This window comes from Pezoporus flaviventris, unplaced genomic scaffold (genome assembly GCF_033815535.1).
Source record: "Pezoporus flaviventris isolate CSIRO_AGI_PZ_B2104156 unplaced genomic scaffold, CSIRO_AGI_Pfla_v1 ptg000215l, whole genome shotgun sequence".
Lineage (NCBI taxonomy): Eukaryota > Metazoa > Chordata > Aves > Psittaciformes > Psittacidae > Pezoporus > Pezoporus flaviventris.
This window is the reverse complement of record NW_026892763.1, coordinates 296,500-312,101: the sequence shown is the minus strand read 5'-3', so window position 1 is coordinate 312,101 and position 15,602 is coordinate 296,500. Positions and strand designations below refer to the sequence as shown.

The window sequence follows — 15,602 nt, the reverse complement described above, 5'->3', positions numbered from 1 at the left end:
ATGAATCCCTTCTGCGGGAAGCCCCTGATGGGGATGCCTCCATAGGTGAGGTTTCACCTGGGTGAAACCTGAAAGCTGCAGCATGAACACTGGGGTATCAGGGACCCCCTGGGAAAGGGTGTCTGTTCCAGCTGGGGCAGAGGAAGGGCCATGGAGATGCTGCGAGGGCTGGAGCAGCTCTGCTCTGGAGCCAGGCTGAGAGAGCTGGGCTGGGGCAGCCTGGAGAAGAGAAGGCTCCTGAAGGGGAGACCTGAGAGCAGCTCCAGTGCCTGAAGGGGCTGCAGGAAAGCTGGAGAGGGGCTTGGGACAAGGTTCAAGGCCAGGTTGGACACAGGGGCTTGGAGCAAGCTGCTCCAGTGGAAGGGGTCCCTGCCCGTGGCAGGGGTTGGAGGCGGAGGAGCTTTGAGGTCCCTTCAACCCAAACCACTCTGTGGTTCTATGATGCTGCACTGTGGGGAGCAGGGTCAGCTGCAAAGTCACATCCGAGGGGAACATAAGGTACCAGGAGGAGGTGGGTTCCCCATTCTCCCTCCATCCCCAAAGCCACCACAAGCTCCCAGATGGGATCTCCAAATGGGATACTTTCAGCTCCTGACCTATTAGCAGCAGAGAAAGGCACGGACACACTTTTCCCCTGCCATTTCTTGTTAGGGTCTGAAGGGTGGGATGACCAAGCCATGGGAAACACGGCACGCTGGGCAGAGGGCCTTGATGTTTCCAAAGGAAGATTATCTGCTTTCCTGCTCAAGCTCATTAAATAGCAATTAAGCAAGCACTTCATTAGCTCGAGCAGCAGAAACACATTTTGCTAAGTAGGAGTCGGCCGAACCAGCGTGTTCAAAGATGCTCTTTGCCCAAGTGACCCTGAGCTGTCCTCCCAAGCAGGGCTGTGTCAGGCAGCAGAAACTCCATCAGCTCCCGTTGGCTCTGCAGTATCTCAGGAAGGCTTTATTAGATCTAAAGAATGCATTATTAATGTTTCACAGCGACAAAACTCCTTTCTATTCAGAGCATGCAAGGATTGTCCCCCGGGATGCACAAATTGTGCTTAATTTGGGGGTGGGAGCCCCTCGATAAGCAGGGGATAACAGGGGAGACTTTACCTAGAGAGGAGCAAGGGGCAGACGCTCAAAGTGGTCCAGATGAGGGATTCATCACCCCCCGTGCCTATAAAGCAGCATGGACACCCCTTTCAGCATCACCACCACACTGTGATATTGCATGAAAGAAGAGCACCATCTATTGACTCCTCTTCCTCAGCGCCTCATTCCTGGGAGCCAGCACGAGTTTTGCCAGTGCACAGGTTGCTGCTCCGTCCCAGACCCTGGGTGCTTGTACCCTCAAAGGCAGAGGAGCATCATCTTGTTGCTGGTCCAAGCTCAACGGCTCAGCACTGGGTTGCATCTCTGTGTTCAGACAGGCTCTTCGTGCAGCCCCAAAGGGTGCTCTTTTCCCTTGTAGGATGCAAAGAGCTTTATGCAGGTATATATGGATTGATGCTGTGTCGTGTGGGAAAGGGATGCAGCTGGAACACTGGCACAGAGAGGCTGTGGCTGCCCCATCCCTGGCAGTGTTCAAGGCCAGGTTGGACACAGGGGCTTGGAGCAAGCTGCTCTATGGAAGGGGTCCCTGCCCGTGCCAGGGGTTGGAACTGGAGGAGCTTTAAGGTCCCTTTAAGGTCCCTTCATCCCAACCCATTCCATGATCCTAAAGAAGCCCCGAGAAGGAACACGTTTCTCCCGGTGCAGCAGCCCCGTGGGTGCCGGCTCGGAGCCGTCTCCTGCCTGCTGCTGCCACTCTCTGACCAAGAGCTTTCCTGCAGCTCTCTCAGCTTTTAGGTCACTGCAAGCATTTGACCTTCACATATTTGCACCTGAGACCCCCAGGAGCATCCCGGCTGAGCGAAAGGATCCGTCCTATTGAAAGCTGAGCATCAGGAGCATCTCAGGGATCAACCCGAACCAGCCACAGGCAGTGCTTTCATACCGACCTCATTGCAGTCCGTTCAGTGGTGTTAAATCCTTTGGAGGACGTGGTGGAAGGACTAGTTCTTGGAATAACCAAAACCAGTTTGCAGCCAACAATAGGAGCACTCGGTTCCATAGAATCATAGAACAGTTCGGGCTGGATGGGACCTTCAAAGATCCTCTGGTCCAACCCTGATTTGTGCAAAGGGATCATAAAACCTCACGTGTCTGGGATTATACGGGTCCACACATGAAGAAACTGAGTCTCCCAGCCTGGAAGATGCTACGTTAGTGAGCTCATATCTGCCCAGGCTCTGCTGGTTACTCCAGCTCTGCTTTTGGTCCAGGAGTTAAGGAACAGCCCTATGACCTGCATGGGAAATGGCACCCATTTCCACATGTGGGGCTAAGACCAATGTTTTTCTGAATGCGGGGTTAGGTAAAAAACCATCTGGATTAGGGCTGGGATTTCCCATTTGAGCTCTGCTGACGTCGTACAGGGAGCCAGCCAAAATCCAAGGGCAAATGCTTGGAATCCTGCAGGAATTGTTTGCAGAGATGGGCTCTAAACTGAGTGTTTGGAGGCCACCAACAGTAAACAGCCACTTCCTATATATGGGGGGCTGCCTTGGAATCCTTGCCTTGCCTTTTAATGCATGGAGGAGCTGCAGTGAGATCTGTCAGCAACGCGGGCGCCGAGGCAGGGTGGGTTCAGAAGAGGAAAGCCAAGGACAAAACCATGGTTCCCTTTCCTGTCCCTGAAGCAAGGACTTTCCTTCCTGTCCCAGAGAAAGAGGAATCCTGCGGGCTGTGCGCATGCAGTGGGAAGTGTCCTCCTTGTCCTGCTGCTGAACTTCACCCCACAGCTCTTCTAGAGCAGCCAAGAGGGATGTATTCAATGAAACAGCAATCCGCGTGAGCGGGCAGTGCTATAGAGAGCAAACTGCAGCAGAGCTGGGTTTCAACATCTGCAGCAACAGCTGGGAAGGGCCAGGGAGAAATCCTGCCCCGGGTAAGGCAGAGGAAAGCAAGAGAAAGGGGAAAAGTCCAACTTTCCCCTTGTGCTGTCGCCAGCCCGCTCCCATGGGCACGGCTCTTCTGGGAGAGCATCGCCTGACGTGTGAGATGCCTCCAGCCTCAGGAAAAAACCCCTCTCCAAAGGGGAGAATGGGGGTGGTTGTATTTAGGAACAACGCAGAAGGAATAACGCTTCCTGAAGGATGTGCTTGGACTTGAAAGCCTTCCAGGGGGGATTAACGCCGCGCTCGGCGGCTGCCTGAGCTCAGCGCGTTGATGGGGCCGTATAATTGCACAAGATGCACTTCTGGGCGAGCTTGGAGCCTATTGATGCACTTCACTCCTCGGAGAGCTGGTGTCAGCCACTGAGTTATGGGCAGAGCCCGGCACGCTGCTTGGAATTCAGTTTTAAAAGAGAAACCAGCTTGCAAGTCATGATCCTTCGCAGGCCGGTCCAGGTTTCCATCGCTCGCTGCATCTGAGTGCTAGGTGTTAATTACGAGACTTAATGGCTTGATATAAGGGCATATGGCTAAAAGACGAGCATATAAATCACAAGAGTGCCCTGAAACATCTGGTTCTCTATTTCCTTTCTTTTTTTCTTTACAAAGCACATCGTGGAAAACGAGGTTTTTCCTTGGTCGAGGATGTCAACTGAAACCTGTCACCCTTTCAACACAGCTTTAAAATGCAGAAGGTGCTTTGCAACACCTTCATTGTCCACACAGTCCTCCAGTCAAATTAATGGCATTTGTGATGGCAGCAGATTTATTCAATCAGAGAATCATAGGATTATATAGTCATGGAATGGTTTGGGATGAAGGGACCTTAAAGCTCATCCAGTTCCAACCCCCTGCCACAGGCAGAGACACCTTCCACTAGAGCAGCTTGCTCCAAGCCCCATCCAACCTAATTGAACTTAATGTATGGGAAACAACCCCTTGACCATGTCCAGTGTGAGCAGCTTGACCCACACCTAATGAGGAGATGCAAGGTCCTGATATCTCCTGCCGTTCCCTAAAGCATCTCTATCTGTGCAGGCTTCCAATTAGTCTTAATTGCTTCGAATGCCCTAATTGCTGATAGCAATGCCATGAGGAGGGGCAGAGCCTCTCCTCAGAAGGATCTTAGGATGAGAAGCAATTAGCTCCTGAGCCAGACTCCGCACCCGGTTCACTGCGGGCACCACTGGGTGCTGAATAATTCAGTGAGTTCCTGCTTCTTGGAAGCATCTGATTTGCAGTTGTTATTGGAGTGAAGCTTTACATTAACTTACAGACAGGAATCCTGAGAAGAACTGTGCTGTTATCAGCTCAATTCTAATTACAATGCACTTTGTGTTTACTACAGGAGGCCGAATAAATTGCTCGGTGCATAAATGTTGTTTCAGGCCTGATAAAGCACTGAATTCCTCCCTTTTTCACCACTTTTTCTCTAGCTTGGAAGGTGTTTGCTATCGCCTATCAAGTGAAATATAATCCCAGCAAGGCCAGACCCAGTCAAATCTTAAGGCATGAGGAAGAATTGCAGTTGGCTTCTAGAAGGGAAAAATCTTGGGAAGGAAAACCAGGCTCTATGGCCCAGCAATGAGACTCGTCCTGGTTGGGCTGAAGTCATTTAAAAAGTCAATTTGATGTTATAAAAACCCATCTGGGAGAATTTCAGCCCAAATCAGGGAATCAGAGAATCAAATAGGTTGGGAAAGACATTTAGGATTACCAAGTCCGCACTCCGTGTGACTGGGAGATACCATCATTCCAATAAATGCAGCCCATGGAAGGAATGAGATGGGAAAACCCTCATGGGAAGAGAAGGACTTGGGGATTTTGCTCTCTGTGATGCCACCAGCTGCACATCACTGAAACTGGAGAGCGATGCTGCAAGGATGAGGGGACAGGGAAGGGCAGATGGTCTCCAGCACACTTCAAGCTGGGTTTCCCCATAGAGGCAAACACTGCAGGTTAAGGATGGTTGTGGTTTCTTACCATGTCCTCACCAGGACAGCCAAGTGACAAGAAAAAACAACCTGGAATAAAGGTTGATCGAGGGATAAAGGCAATGATGGATCGAGTCTACCCAACATCCCAGATATATCTTAATGCAAGGATGCATCTTCATGCATCATGCTTTGCCTAGAAAGGTTGGACCAGATGATCCTTCAGGGCCTTTCAACCTGGGATTCTAGGATTCTGTGATCCATATGGATTTTCACATCAAGGTTCCCCTAAAGGTGAGCTACAGCTTGGAGCGAAGTAGGCACCTACAGTGGAGAAGAATGGACAGAGACAGAAATGATGGAAGAGGAGTTTTGGGCACGCTTGGATAATCAAACATGGAATGGGTTGGGTTGGAAAGGACCTTAAAGCTCCTCCAGCTCCAACCCCTGCCACGGGCAGGGACCCCTTCCATAGAGCAGCTTGCTCCAAGCCCCTGTGTCCAAGCTGGCCTTGAACACTGCCAGGGATGGGGCAGCCACAGCTTCTCTGGGCACCCTGTGCCAGCGCCTCAGCACCCTCCCAGGGAAGAGCTTCTGCCTAAGAGCTCAGCTCAGTCTCCCCTCGGGCAGGTTCAAGCCATTCCCCTTGGCCTGGCCTTACAGGCCCTTGTCCCAAGCCCCTCTCCAGGTTCCCTGCAGCCCCTTTAGGCACTGGAGCTGCTCTCAGGTCTCCCCAGCACCTTCTCTTTGGGTGACACAGAATAGCCTCAAAGTATTAAAATTTAATGGTTTTTTTTCTTGCTTTCCCAGTGATCAGCAGTCTCACAGCAAAGCTGATGTTCTCCATCACTGATCTCCATTTTACACCAACAGAGACTCCCATGAGCAGGACGCTTGGCCTCCTCTTCAAAGGGCTGAGCTCAGCTGTGGCACCATCAGAATACCCCCAAGGCACAAAGACACCTTCTCATTAAACCAGACCAATTGCAGGAGAGGAGAATGTCCACCTCTGAGCCATTCCCTGCTTGTGAGCAACCCTGACAGGCTGCAGGAGCAATTAAGAAGAGGACACCTATACCCCGGTGGCCAGAAGCCCACTTCACCCAGGAGATGGTCCAACAGTGGCCCCGAGAGTATAACCATTAACAGCTCAACGTTCCCTGAGTCAGAACAGTCATTAACTATTTAGCAAGCCTCAATTTCTCTTCCACTGGCATTCCAGGTCCTTCCTTGGACTTGTGTCTGCTTTATCTCATAGCATCCCATATTAGGGAGCTTCAAGATAGGGCAGATGGGACCCCAACATAGAGATCCACCTCCTCCTGCTTGCTTGATGCAAGTTGTGGTGGCTTCATTGGATGTCCCTGGAGTCAGAGATAGGAACTGGATGAGCTTTAAGGTCCCTTCCAACCCAAACCAGTCTGGGATTCTATGATCTTCACACAAGCTTTGCAGGACCCTGGCCAGCCCGTGCCTCACAGCAGAGCTCAAGCTGACCAAGTGGACTTTCCCACCTCCAGGTAGCTCCTTTGGGTTCAACAGGGGAAAAAAGGATGCTCTGAGGATGTGATGCCCTGCCCCATGCAGGTGACAGCCCAGTTTGGATGGGGAGGCCTGGCTGGTGACATTAGAGGTTTTTCCATTCAATCCAACCAAGGTCTGCACCATGAATCCAGAGCAGACCTTGCAAACCCTGGTGAGCCTTGCTCCACCAGCACATCTGTCCAAGTCCCTTTGCTAGGTACCACTGCGATACAACCCCAAACCCTTCCTTGTCTCATAGCACTCTGGGCCCTGTATCCCCCAAAATAACTAAGTGGGTGCTATTCACCTGCTGAAAAGCTGGTGGGAGCATGCAGAGCCAGCACATCCTCTGGTATTTAGCATCTCCATATGGAGATGGATTGTGGAGGGGATGGATGGATGGATGGATGGATGGATGGATGGATGGATGGATGGATGGATGGATGGATGGATGGATGGCTGCCTGACCTCTTCTGCCACTGGTCGAGAAGAGGAGGTGTCCATCAGGTCCTGGGGACATCGGCTCCCCAAAGCTGTGTGCTGGTGTGCCTGGGGGTGGCAGTGTTAGAGCAGAGAAGAAGGATGCAAGCAGGGAACCTGCAGTGTCCTGAAGTCGGGATACCCCAAGCCCTGAGCATCCTTCACCCCACAGCCCAGCAGCTCTTCAGAGGGTCCTGGGGCGAGGGATGACTTTAATTCCTGTGCACACCTCTGGGTAAAGAGAGGAGATACAATCACGGATTGGACTTTCCTTTGGGCCACTGAGGCAAAAGGAAAAACCAAAGAGTAGCTCTGGGTTCCTGCTGCTCCCGGTTCTGTGCGAGCTGGGATCGCCTTGAGCAGGTCCTAGGCACATCCCGGCTTCCCACCAGCCTCAGTTTCCCCATCAGCAAAGCCAGGGCTGCTCAGCTGAATTTCCAAGTGAATTAAGTCACCGACACCCATTTTCTCAACCCACTGCACAGAAATCCTCAGCCCTGCTTATGAATCTGGGGGTTCTCACTTCAGGAGCATCCCGAAGGATGCAGGGTACGACCTGCACGAGGCTGACGGGGCTTTGGGTAATCCCCGGGTCCTTCGTCCCTTTCTAAATGCATGGCACGTGCCTCATGCATAGAAAGAACACAAAGACCATAAGGAAAGGAAGGTTGCATTCTCACCCTGCCTCAATATCCCCTCTCTGCTCTTGCTTTTACAGCTTGAGGAATGGGGATGACCTATATGGTATTCATGTGCTGTTGGGAAATGAATTCTTAAAGCATCTAAACAGTGATTAAATCTACATGTGTCAGAGCAGATCCATTTATTAATCTTCCCCTTTTCAGCTGTTTTGTTAAGAATCAACTGTGCACAGCCAGGGAAATGGGGAAGCTGAAGGGTGACATCCAGCGTTTTGTGCACACAGAGAAATGAGCTTTTCCCTGCGCAGAACTTCTGCAATTCGGGATCAATGGGGTGGGAAATCATCTTTTAGACTAGGAGAAGTTGGGCTCACTATTCCAAAAACATTGATTTGATCATATATAGGATCACTCGCAGCCTGAGCAGGGTGAGAGGGGATGGAGATAGAGCGAATGCAGGGCTGATGTATGAACCACCCCAACAGCAGGACCAAGGGATGCTCAGCACAACTGGGCTGCACCCCCAGAGCATGAGCAGCAGCTCTGGGAGGGGATCCTGCCCCTCTGCTGCGGGAAGGGGAGAGCTCAGAGCAGCTCCAGTGCCTGAAGGGGCTGCAGGAAAGCTGAAGAGGGGCTTGGGACAAGGGATGTAGGGACAGGCCAAGGGGAATGGCTTGAACCTGCCCGAGGGGAGACTGAGCTGAGCTCTTAGGCAGAAGCTCTTCCCTGTGAGGGTGCTGAGGCGCTGGCACAGGGTGCCCAGAGAAGCTGTGGCTGCCCCATCCCTGGCAGTGTTCAAGGCCAGGTTGGACACAGGGGCTTGGAGCAAGCTGCTCTATGGAAGGGGTCCCTGCCCGTGGCAGGGGTTGGGATCGGCTGAGCTCTAAGCTCCCTTGAGCCCAAGCCAGGCTGGGATTCTATTCTATGATTCCACGCAATCTGAGGCTTGTGCTCCCCGAGGTTCCAGCGCTGAACACGCAAACTCTGATTACAGCATCCCTGGGCATTAATTATGCTGACAGCCACTTGTGCATCCCGAGGGATCTGCAAGCCACCGAGAGACCAATTTGCTCTGGTTTCCCTCGCGTTGCCACCCAACCGCATGAACTAGCGTTCCAAAACAAACATGTTTGGAAACAGAACTTCTCCCTGGTGTTCCTGGGCAGTATCTTCAACACAAGGACCCAGGAGCGCTGCCGTAAGGGGCCCCACATCCACTTGACGCAATCAGAAGTTCAAGTGGGAGATCATTCCAGAAGGTCCGTGTCAGAAGATGCATGGAAACAAGCAGAGTCATTATGTCCTGTTTGCACTGCTATTTGCTCTCATGCTCATGGAGCAGGGCCAGATCCTGCCTCCTGCATGGGATAAGGGGACACATGCCCGTGGTCTTCTTGCACCAAGAGGTGATTGTAGAAACCAGATGAGTGTGTGAGGGGTGAGGGGGGATGGTGTTGATCTGCATATAGGCTATTTTGGAAAATCTGACCCCAAAAGTGCAGGTCGAGGGAAGGTGAAGGTGGGACATGAGGGCTTGGGCTCTGGGAAAGGACTTGAAACCATAAGGAGCACCAGTGAGCCAATGGAGCACCTCCAGTATGAAGATAGGCTGAGAAAGTTGGGGCTCTTGAGCCTGGAGAAGAGAAGCTGCGTGGAGACCTCGGAGCAGCTTCCAGTGTCTGAAGGGAGCTACAAGGATGCTGGGGAGGGACTCTTCATCAGGGACTGCAGTGATAGGACAAGGGGTGATGGGTTCAAACTGAAACAGGGGAAGTTCAGGTTGGAGATAAGGCAGAAGCTCTTCCCTGTGAGGGTGCTGAGGCGCTGGCACAGGGTGCCCAGAGAAGCTGTGGCTGCCCCATCCCTGGCAGTGTTCAAGGCCAGGTTGGACACAGGGGCTTGGAGCAAGCTGCTCTATGGAAGGGGTCCCTGCCCGTGGCAGGGGTTGGAGCTGGAGGAGCTTTAAGCTCCCTTCAACCCAACCAAGTCCATCATTCTATGATTGCCCACTCCTCCTGCACAGGCTGAGCCATGCACCATGCACTTGACCTGAAGAAGGGAGACAGAGCTAGAACAGATACAGGTCAGGATCTTCTGTGGTTGCGTTTGAATTTGGCTGTGTTCACATTTGGGAGAGCTGCTGCTGGCCCTACCCGAGAGCTGCTCCTCTGCCATGGCCATGCACTGCATCCTCAGGGTGTGCCTGGGGTGGTGTGAAGGGGGAGATGGGGACTTTCACACCCTTCCAAGTGCAACCCACACGTTGGAAAGGGAACGCCAAAGGAAAGGCCAGTGTTGAAGCATGGGAAGCTCCTCCAGATCTGGGAAGGAAAGGCTGGTCTTCCTGCAGTGTTTCTCCACCAGCCTTGACACAACAGCCCACGTCCATCACACGACAGACTTTGGGTAGCGAAAACTCTTCCTCTGCTGCTCTTGCCTGTGCAAATGTGTCGTTACGATCTCCATCTGCTGTGAGCTGCAGTGAGCAACAGGGAGAGATGCTCCATCAGGAGATGCTCCGTCAGGAAAACGACATGTGGGTCTCCCAGCTCGAGGCAAGAAAACCTCATGGAGAACGTCTCTGAGGAGCATCTCTAGTGGCACATTCAAACGTATTCAGTGGCAGCAGCAGCTCTGCCCGTTGATGTAGCGCAGGAGTTTTCCACTTCCCACTGAGGATGGCATTCAAGAAGGGGAAGACCTCGTTGTAACTTCAGAGTGTGAGTTATTGTTGCCGCTCTTCTTTTATTACAAGATTATTCAGCCTAATGAAGTGTTTCGCTTTGATTTACTGTTTTCTCAGATGATTGTAAAACATGTCAACAGGCTCCGAAAAACGGGAATTTGTCAGGAAACAGCTTCAAATTAATGACCATTTTAAGGATATTCCACGCTGGCAATTTCAATTCAACACAATAAATTCTCTTAGGGGGTTTTAATAGCACGGCATTATCTGTACAAATGACATCCTTGGAGCTGAGCAGTTTGGAACACACAGTAACAAGAAGGAGAAATGGAGGAGGAGAGTTGAGATGAGAGGTAGGGAGTAAGCAGATATTGATTGCATTTAAATCTCAGTGCAGCAGCAAATCTGTCTATTTGTAATATTAAATGGATCTTCCCCATCTGCTTCTGGAGATGACTTTCTGGGGGAAAGGTAAAACTACCTGAGAATTAGCAGAGATTTAATAATATAAGGAAATTGCTGGAGACCAACCATTCGTCTCAACTACTTGTGGGCAAGCACGAACCACTTCCAAGAGAGCTTTATTTCCCTTCTCTTACACTGGGATGAGGAAAGCAAGAAAAGGCATTAAAACTTCATTAAGCTTCTTTTTTTAGCTTAAACCTCATGAAAACAAGGGTGTTCTTTCCTTCTGAACATTCATTTTGATTTATCTGATGTTAAAGAAAACAGACAAATTACAAAGGAATTTGTGCCCATGGAAATGCAGTGGGTGCTTTATGGCTTGAATAGGAGATGCTGGAAGCTTCCAAAAGGCTACTTTATTCTGCCACAGCAAACAAGGATATTCCATACAGTTTGGGCAGCAGAGTCCTTTCCAATCTGCATTAAACCTTTATGAGCAACAAAGGAAGTATTTCTGTCAACAGGAAAGAAAATCCTTATAACTCAGGAATCTTATGAGCCCATAATGTGAAATAAAGGGAAAGAACAGCAAGCTCCTTTCCTGGAGAAATCCAATCAGGATCACAGGTTTATATGGACAATGCAATTGTAAAACTACTCTATGTAAAATAAAGAGACAGAAGGGCTGTAAAGCTGTCACAGAGTCCCCTTCCACCCCAGCTCAAGCCACTGGTGGATACGTGCTCCTGGTTTGTGCTATTACAGTGTCTTTGAACTTCACGAATGTCTAAACCATTTGTTAATGTAAAAGACACAACGCTGACCTACACCAGCCCAAGAAACCACTGTGAAACTTCCTTTCCTTTCATACAGCAGGAAACAACCTGGGAAAATTCAACATTTCCATCCGAACTGCAGCAAGAGCAGCGGGAATCGAGCGGGTGCTGCAATGGCCATGGGAAAACCAGTGAGCCACAAGTAGCCAACCAGAGGTAAGATGGGTATGAATAAGGGCACTGAGAACGGCTTTGGGGAGGAAGGATTGTGAGAACCTCGCAAAGGAGAGATGGATGGTTGAGTGCTGCTGAGCTGATGCCCTGAATTGCCTTGGCAAGGAGAGATGGGCATGTCTGTAATGCGGCTCCGCTCCTCCTCAGTACGGAATAGGGCAGAAGAGCTGTATCCTCCCAGATGCCCCTTTCCCTCAGGAAACAGGAAAGGTGTTGAGGATGAACTATTGCCTCACATTGCATGGAGTCATAGAATAGAATCCCAGGGTGGTTTGGGTTGAAGAGAGCTTAAAGCCCATCCAGCTCCAACCCCTGCCACGGGCAGGGACCCCTTCCATAGAGCAGCTTGCTCCAAGCCCCTGTGTCCCACCTGGCCTTGAACACTGCCAGGGATGGGGCAGCCACAGCTTCTCTGGGCACCCTGTGCCAGCGCCTCAGCACCCTCCCAGGGAAGAGCTTCTGCCTAAGAGCTCAGCTCAGTCTCCCCTCGGGCAGGTTCAAGCCATTCCCCTTGTCCCAAGCCCCTCTCCAGCCTGGCTCCAGAGCAGAGCTCCTCCAGCATCATCCAAAGCCAATTCAAATCATCTTAATTGGGGTTAGAGACAAGAGGGAATGAGCCATGGCTTGCAGTGTGCTCAGCTCTGTGAGAGCTCATCCAACACGTATTTTCCTTGCAGAACCTCTGCAAAGCTCTTTAGACAAACGTCTTCCTGCACATCACCCTGTTCCCTTGCTCCCTTTTCATCCTTGCAGGCATTTTGACCAGTCCCACCATGGAAAGCTGCATCAGCAATGCCTCCACCAAAGTCTTTTTCCTGGTGGGGTTTTCAGCTCTCCAGGGGCCCCAGCCCCTGCTCTTCATTGTGTTCCTGCTATTCTACCTGCTGATCCTGGCTGGTAACGCCGTTATCATCACCGTGGTTGTGGTAGACCACACGCTCCACAAGCCCATGTACTTTTTCCTGCTCAACCTCTCGGTGTTAGACGTGCTGTTCACCACCACCACCATCCCCAAAATGCTGCTGATGTTCCTGGCCAACGCTAAAACCATCTCCTTCCAGGCCTGCTTCCTGCAGATGTACAGCTTTCACTCCCTGACCGTAACCGAGGCGCTTCTCCTCGTGGTCATGGCTTACGACCGCTACGAAGCCATCTGCAACCCCCTCTATTACCCAGCCAAGATGACCACCAGGATGAACATCCAACTGGCAGCAAGTGCCTGGATCACTGCGCTGCTCATCCCCGTGCCCGTCGTCACGCAGACATCTCACCTAGCCTATGGGCACACAACCAGGGTTCACCACTGCTTCTGCGACCACCTGGCAGTGGTACAAGCCGCATGCTTGGACTCCAGTGCCGACTTCCAGACCTTCTTGGGGTTCTCCATCGCTATGACGGTGTCAGTTGTCCCTCTGTTGCTTGTTACCGTCTCATACGTCCACATCATCCTCTCTGTACTGAGGATCAACTCCAAAGCAGGACGCGTGAAAGCCTTTTCAACGTGCACTTCCCATCTGCTCGTGGTGGGCACTTACTACTCCTCCATCACCGTGGCATATGTGTCCTACAGAGCGGACATCCCCGCTGATGTCCACATCATGAGCAACGTTGTCTTCTCCATTTTGACTCCTTTGCTAAACCCCATCATTTACACCTTACGCAACAAGGAGGTAAAATCTGCTGTTAAAAAGTCCATTTTCCAGAAAATCTCTCCCCTTTCTAAAAAGTTCTGTTTATTTGGGTAAAATGAATGTGTGGAAGTGTGGAAGCCTCGTGCTATCTATTACTTGAGCCCTCTGGTTCATTAAGGTATCATCATCTTTGGAGTTCTGCTTCCTTGAGCTGTGCTGTATCTCATGTTAATGTGTTTCAGCCTATTTCTGTGAAGGCTTGAGTAGAGTTGCTGTAAAATTTATCATTTTCTTCTTTGGTTTCTATCCTTCAGTGACTAAATCATGGATGCACTATATAAAGCTGTGAACGCATTAAATAAAAATGAAAATGCACTAAAGGGTAGAAATGCACTGAATAAAGCTGAACTAGAGCAGTGCCACCTTTCTTTACACATCGCCCTCCCCACTGCACCACGGAGGATGTGCTATTTTGACTCCTCCGTTCAACACTTCCAGGGTGGATGGAGTTACGTTCCCTGTGAGTGATAGAGGTGACCCTGGGCTGTTACTCCTGGGTGAGGATCAATCACAGAATCATGAGACTCCCACTACATGAGTCCCCAGCGTGCAGAGCATCTTCCCTATCATCATCATGCAAGCAGGAGCTATGAGCTTGGAAGAGCCACTGAAGACATTGGCATGGCATCGCCTTGGTTGCCTAAAGTGGCCACCAAGCTCAGGCAAAGGCTCTTGCTCCACATGAGGAGGCACCACAGGATGCAGATGGGAACAGGGATGCCCATGAGGCCATTAGCATGTGAAAAGCCAGCACTGATCCCTGTCCCCATGAGAGGAGACCTACACATGTGTTAAGGAAGAGGTTTGCACCAGGGATCTTGCAGAAGCGTTAAGAACCACACCAAGTTCAGGTGCCTGAAGAGCTTCCAAGGGACCTAGAGGTCTCTAATGAGCTTTGGGGACTCTCAGGATTAGATTGTGTTAGAGAGTGGGCACCATGGATCATTAACCTACCCCTGGACCCACCTTGTCCAATGTGGCCTTTGGGTCTCGGACAGCACAAAGCTCCATCACTTCTAGGCCAACCAGAGTGGAGTTTTCAGCTCAGATCCCCTCCTAACAGAGTTTAGCAGCAAAGAACCACTCATAATGATCAATAAATGTTCTTTTCTTATTACTCTTATATTTAAGGCTTGTTTCCACTTCATTGCTACTCATTTCCCACCATTTCACTTTCTGTCTGATGCCAGATCAGATCCCTGCTGCCTGTCTGAGTTCACAGACGAGATGATCCATCTCTTCCTCATGGAATGACTGCTCAGAGGCTCTCACTGTAACAGTTCCCAAACTTTTCACTGTTGCCATGCTTTTCCCCCAAAACCTCTTTATGTTTGAATATTCTTCTTGGAGAATAATTAGAAAAACTCAATGGAATAATCCTGTATTGGCTGCACCGTCATCAAACAGAGATTATCCCCACCTAACGCTTCCAGCATCCCCTCCTGATATATATAGGATTGGTTTACTCCTCTCGACAAGTCATTCTGTTGCCAAGTAAAAAAGCCCTAAATATATGGATTTTAGCTATTATTTTGATCGCATTGCTTTTCCAAGTGCCTCAATGAGAGGAAGCAGCCACAGCAGTGAGCAGGGAATGGTGCAGAGCCCGGCACTGTGGAGATGCTCAAGCCCAGAGAGGTATCACCTAACTCATCCTCATTCATCTACAGCTTGAAAAGGCTCCCAAAGCCCTGGGATGGGATACTGGGAAGGGATTAACAATTCCAATCCAGAGGAAGCGCATGGTCTGTGAGGAAAGGGGGAATGCTGAGCTCTTCCCTTGGCTAGTCATCAGGAAAAGAGCTATTAACCCACGGAGAAAGGATGTATTTGGGTTTCCCCCAGAGCCAGTGAGTAGGATGCAACCAGCTGCCATTAAATGCCCATGATGGTCCTGGGTGATGGCTCATAACCCCAAAGAATGATGGAAACCAGCTCCTGCAGCCACAGGGGTGAGATGCTCACCCCGGAACCTTCTCTTCTCCTGGCTGAGCATCCGCATTCAAGGCCAAGGTCAGAGCACGCAGGGTACAGCATTCTGAATAACATTACAGAATAGAGCTACCAAGACAGGAGGCAAAAGCTTCCTCCCCTTCCCTCATTCATCACCTTTGGCAATATAACAACTCCACCTAACAGCTAGGAACCGTTCCCAGCTGCTATCATTTGTTATCAGCAGCAATAGCACCACACTCATACCCAGAGGGTCACGCAGCTGCCTTTTACAAGGCGCTGCAGTCACATA

At 50.7% G+C, this 15,602-nt stretch overlaps 1 protein-coding gene across 1 annotated transcript; it reads left to right on the top strand.

Moving 5' to 3' along the window:
* The first annotated feature begins 12,434 nt into the window (after window positions 1-12,434).
* LOC133262727 (olfactory receptor 2AT4) lies at window positions 12,435-13,448 on the top strand. Its single transcript, XM_061442156.1, has one exon. The coding sequence runs from the start codon at window positions 12,440-12,442 to the stop codon at window positions 13,409-13,411; it is 972 nt and encodes a 323-aa protein (XP_061298140.1). The 5' UTR covers window positions 12,435-12,439; the 3' UTR covers window positions 13,412-13,448.
* Window positions 13,449-15,602: the final 2,154 nt, after the last annotated feature.

What these genes read in the sequence shown, in the direction of transcription:
- LOC133262727 (XM_061442156.1), top strand. Translation starts at nt 12,440, where the DNA reads ATGGAAAGCTGCATCAGCAATGCCTCCACCAAAGTCTTTTTCCTGGTG.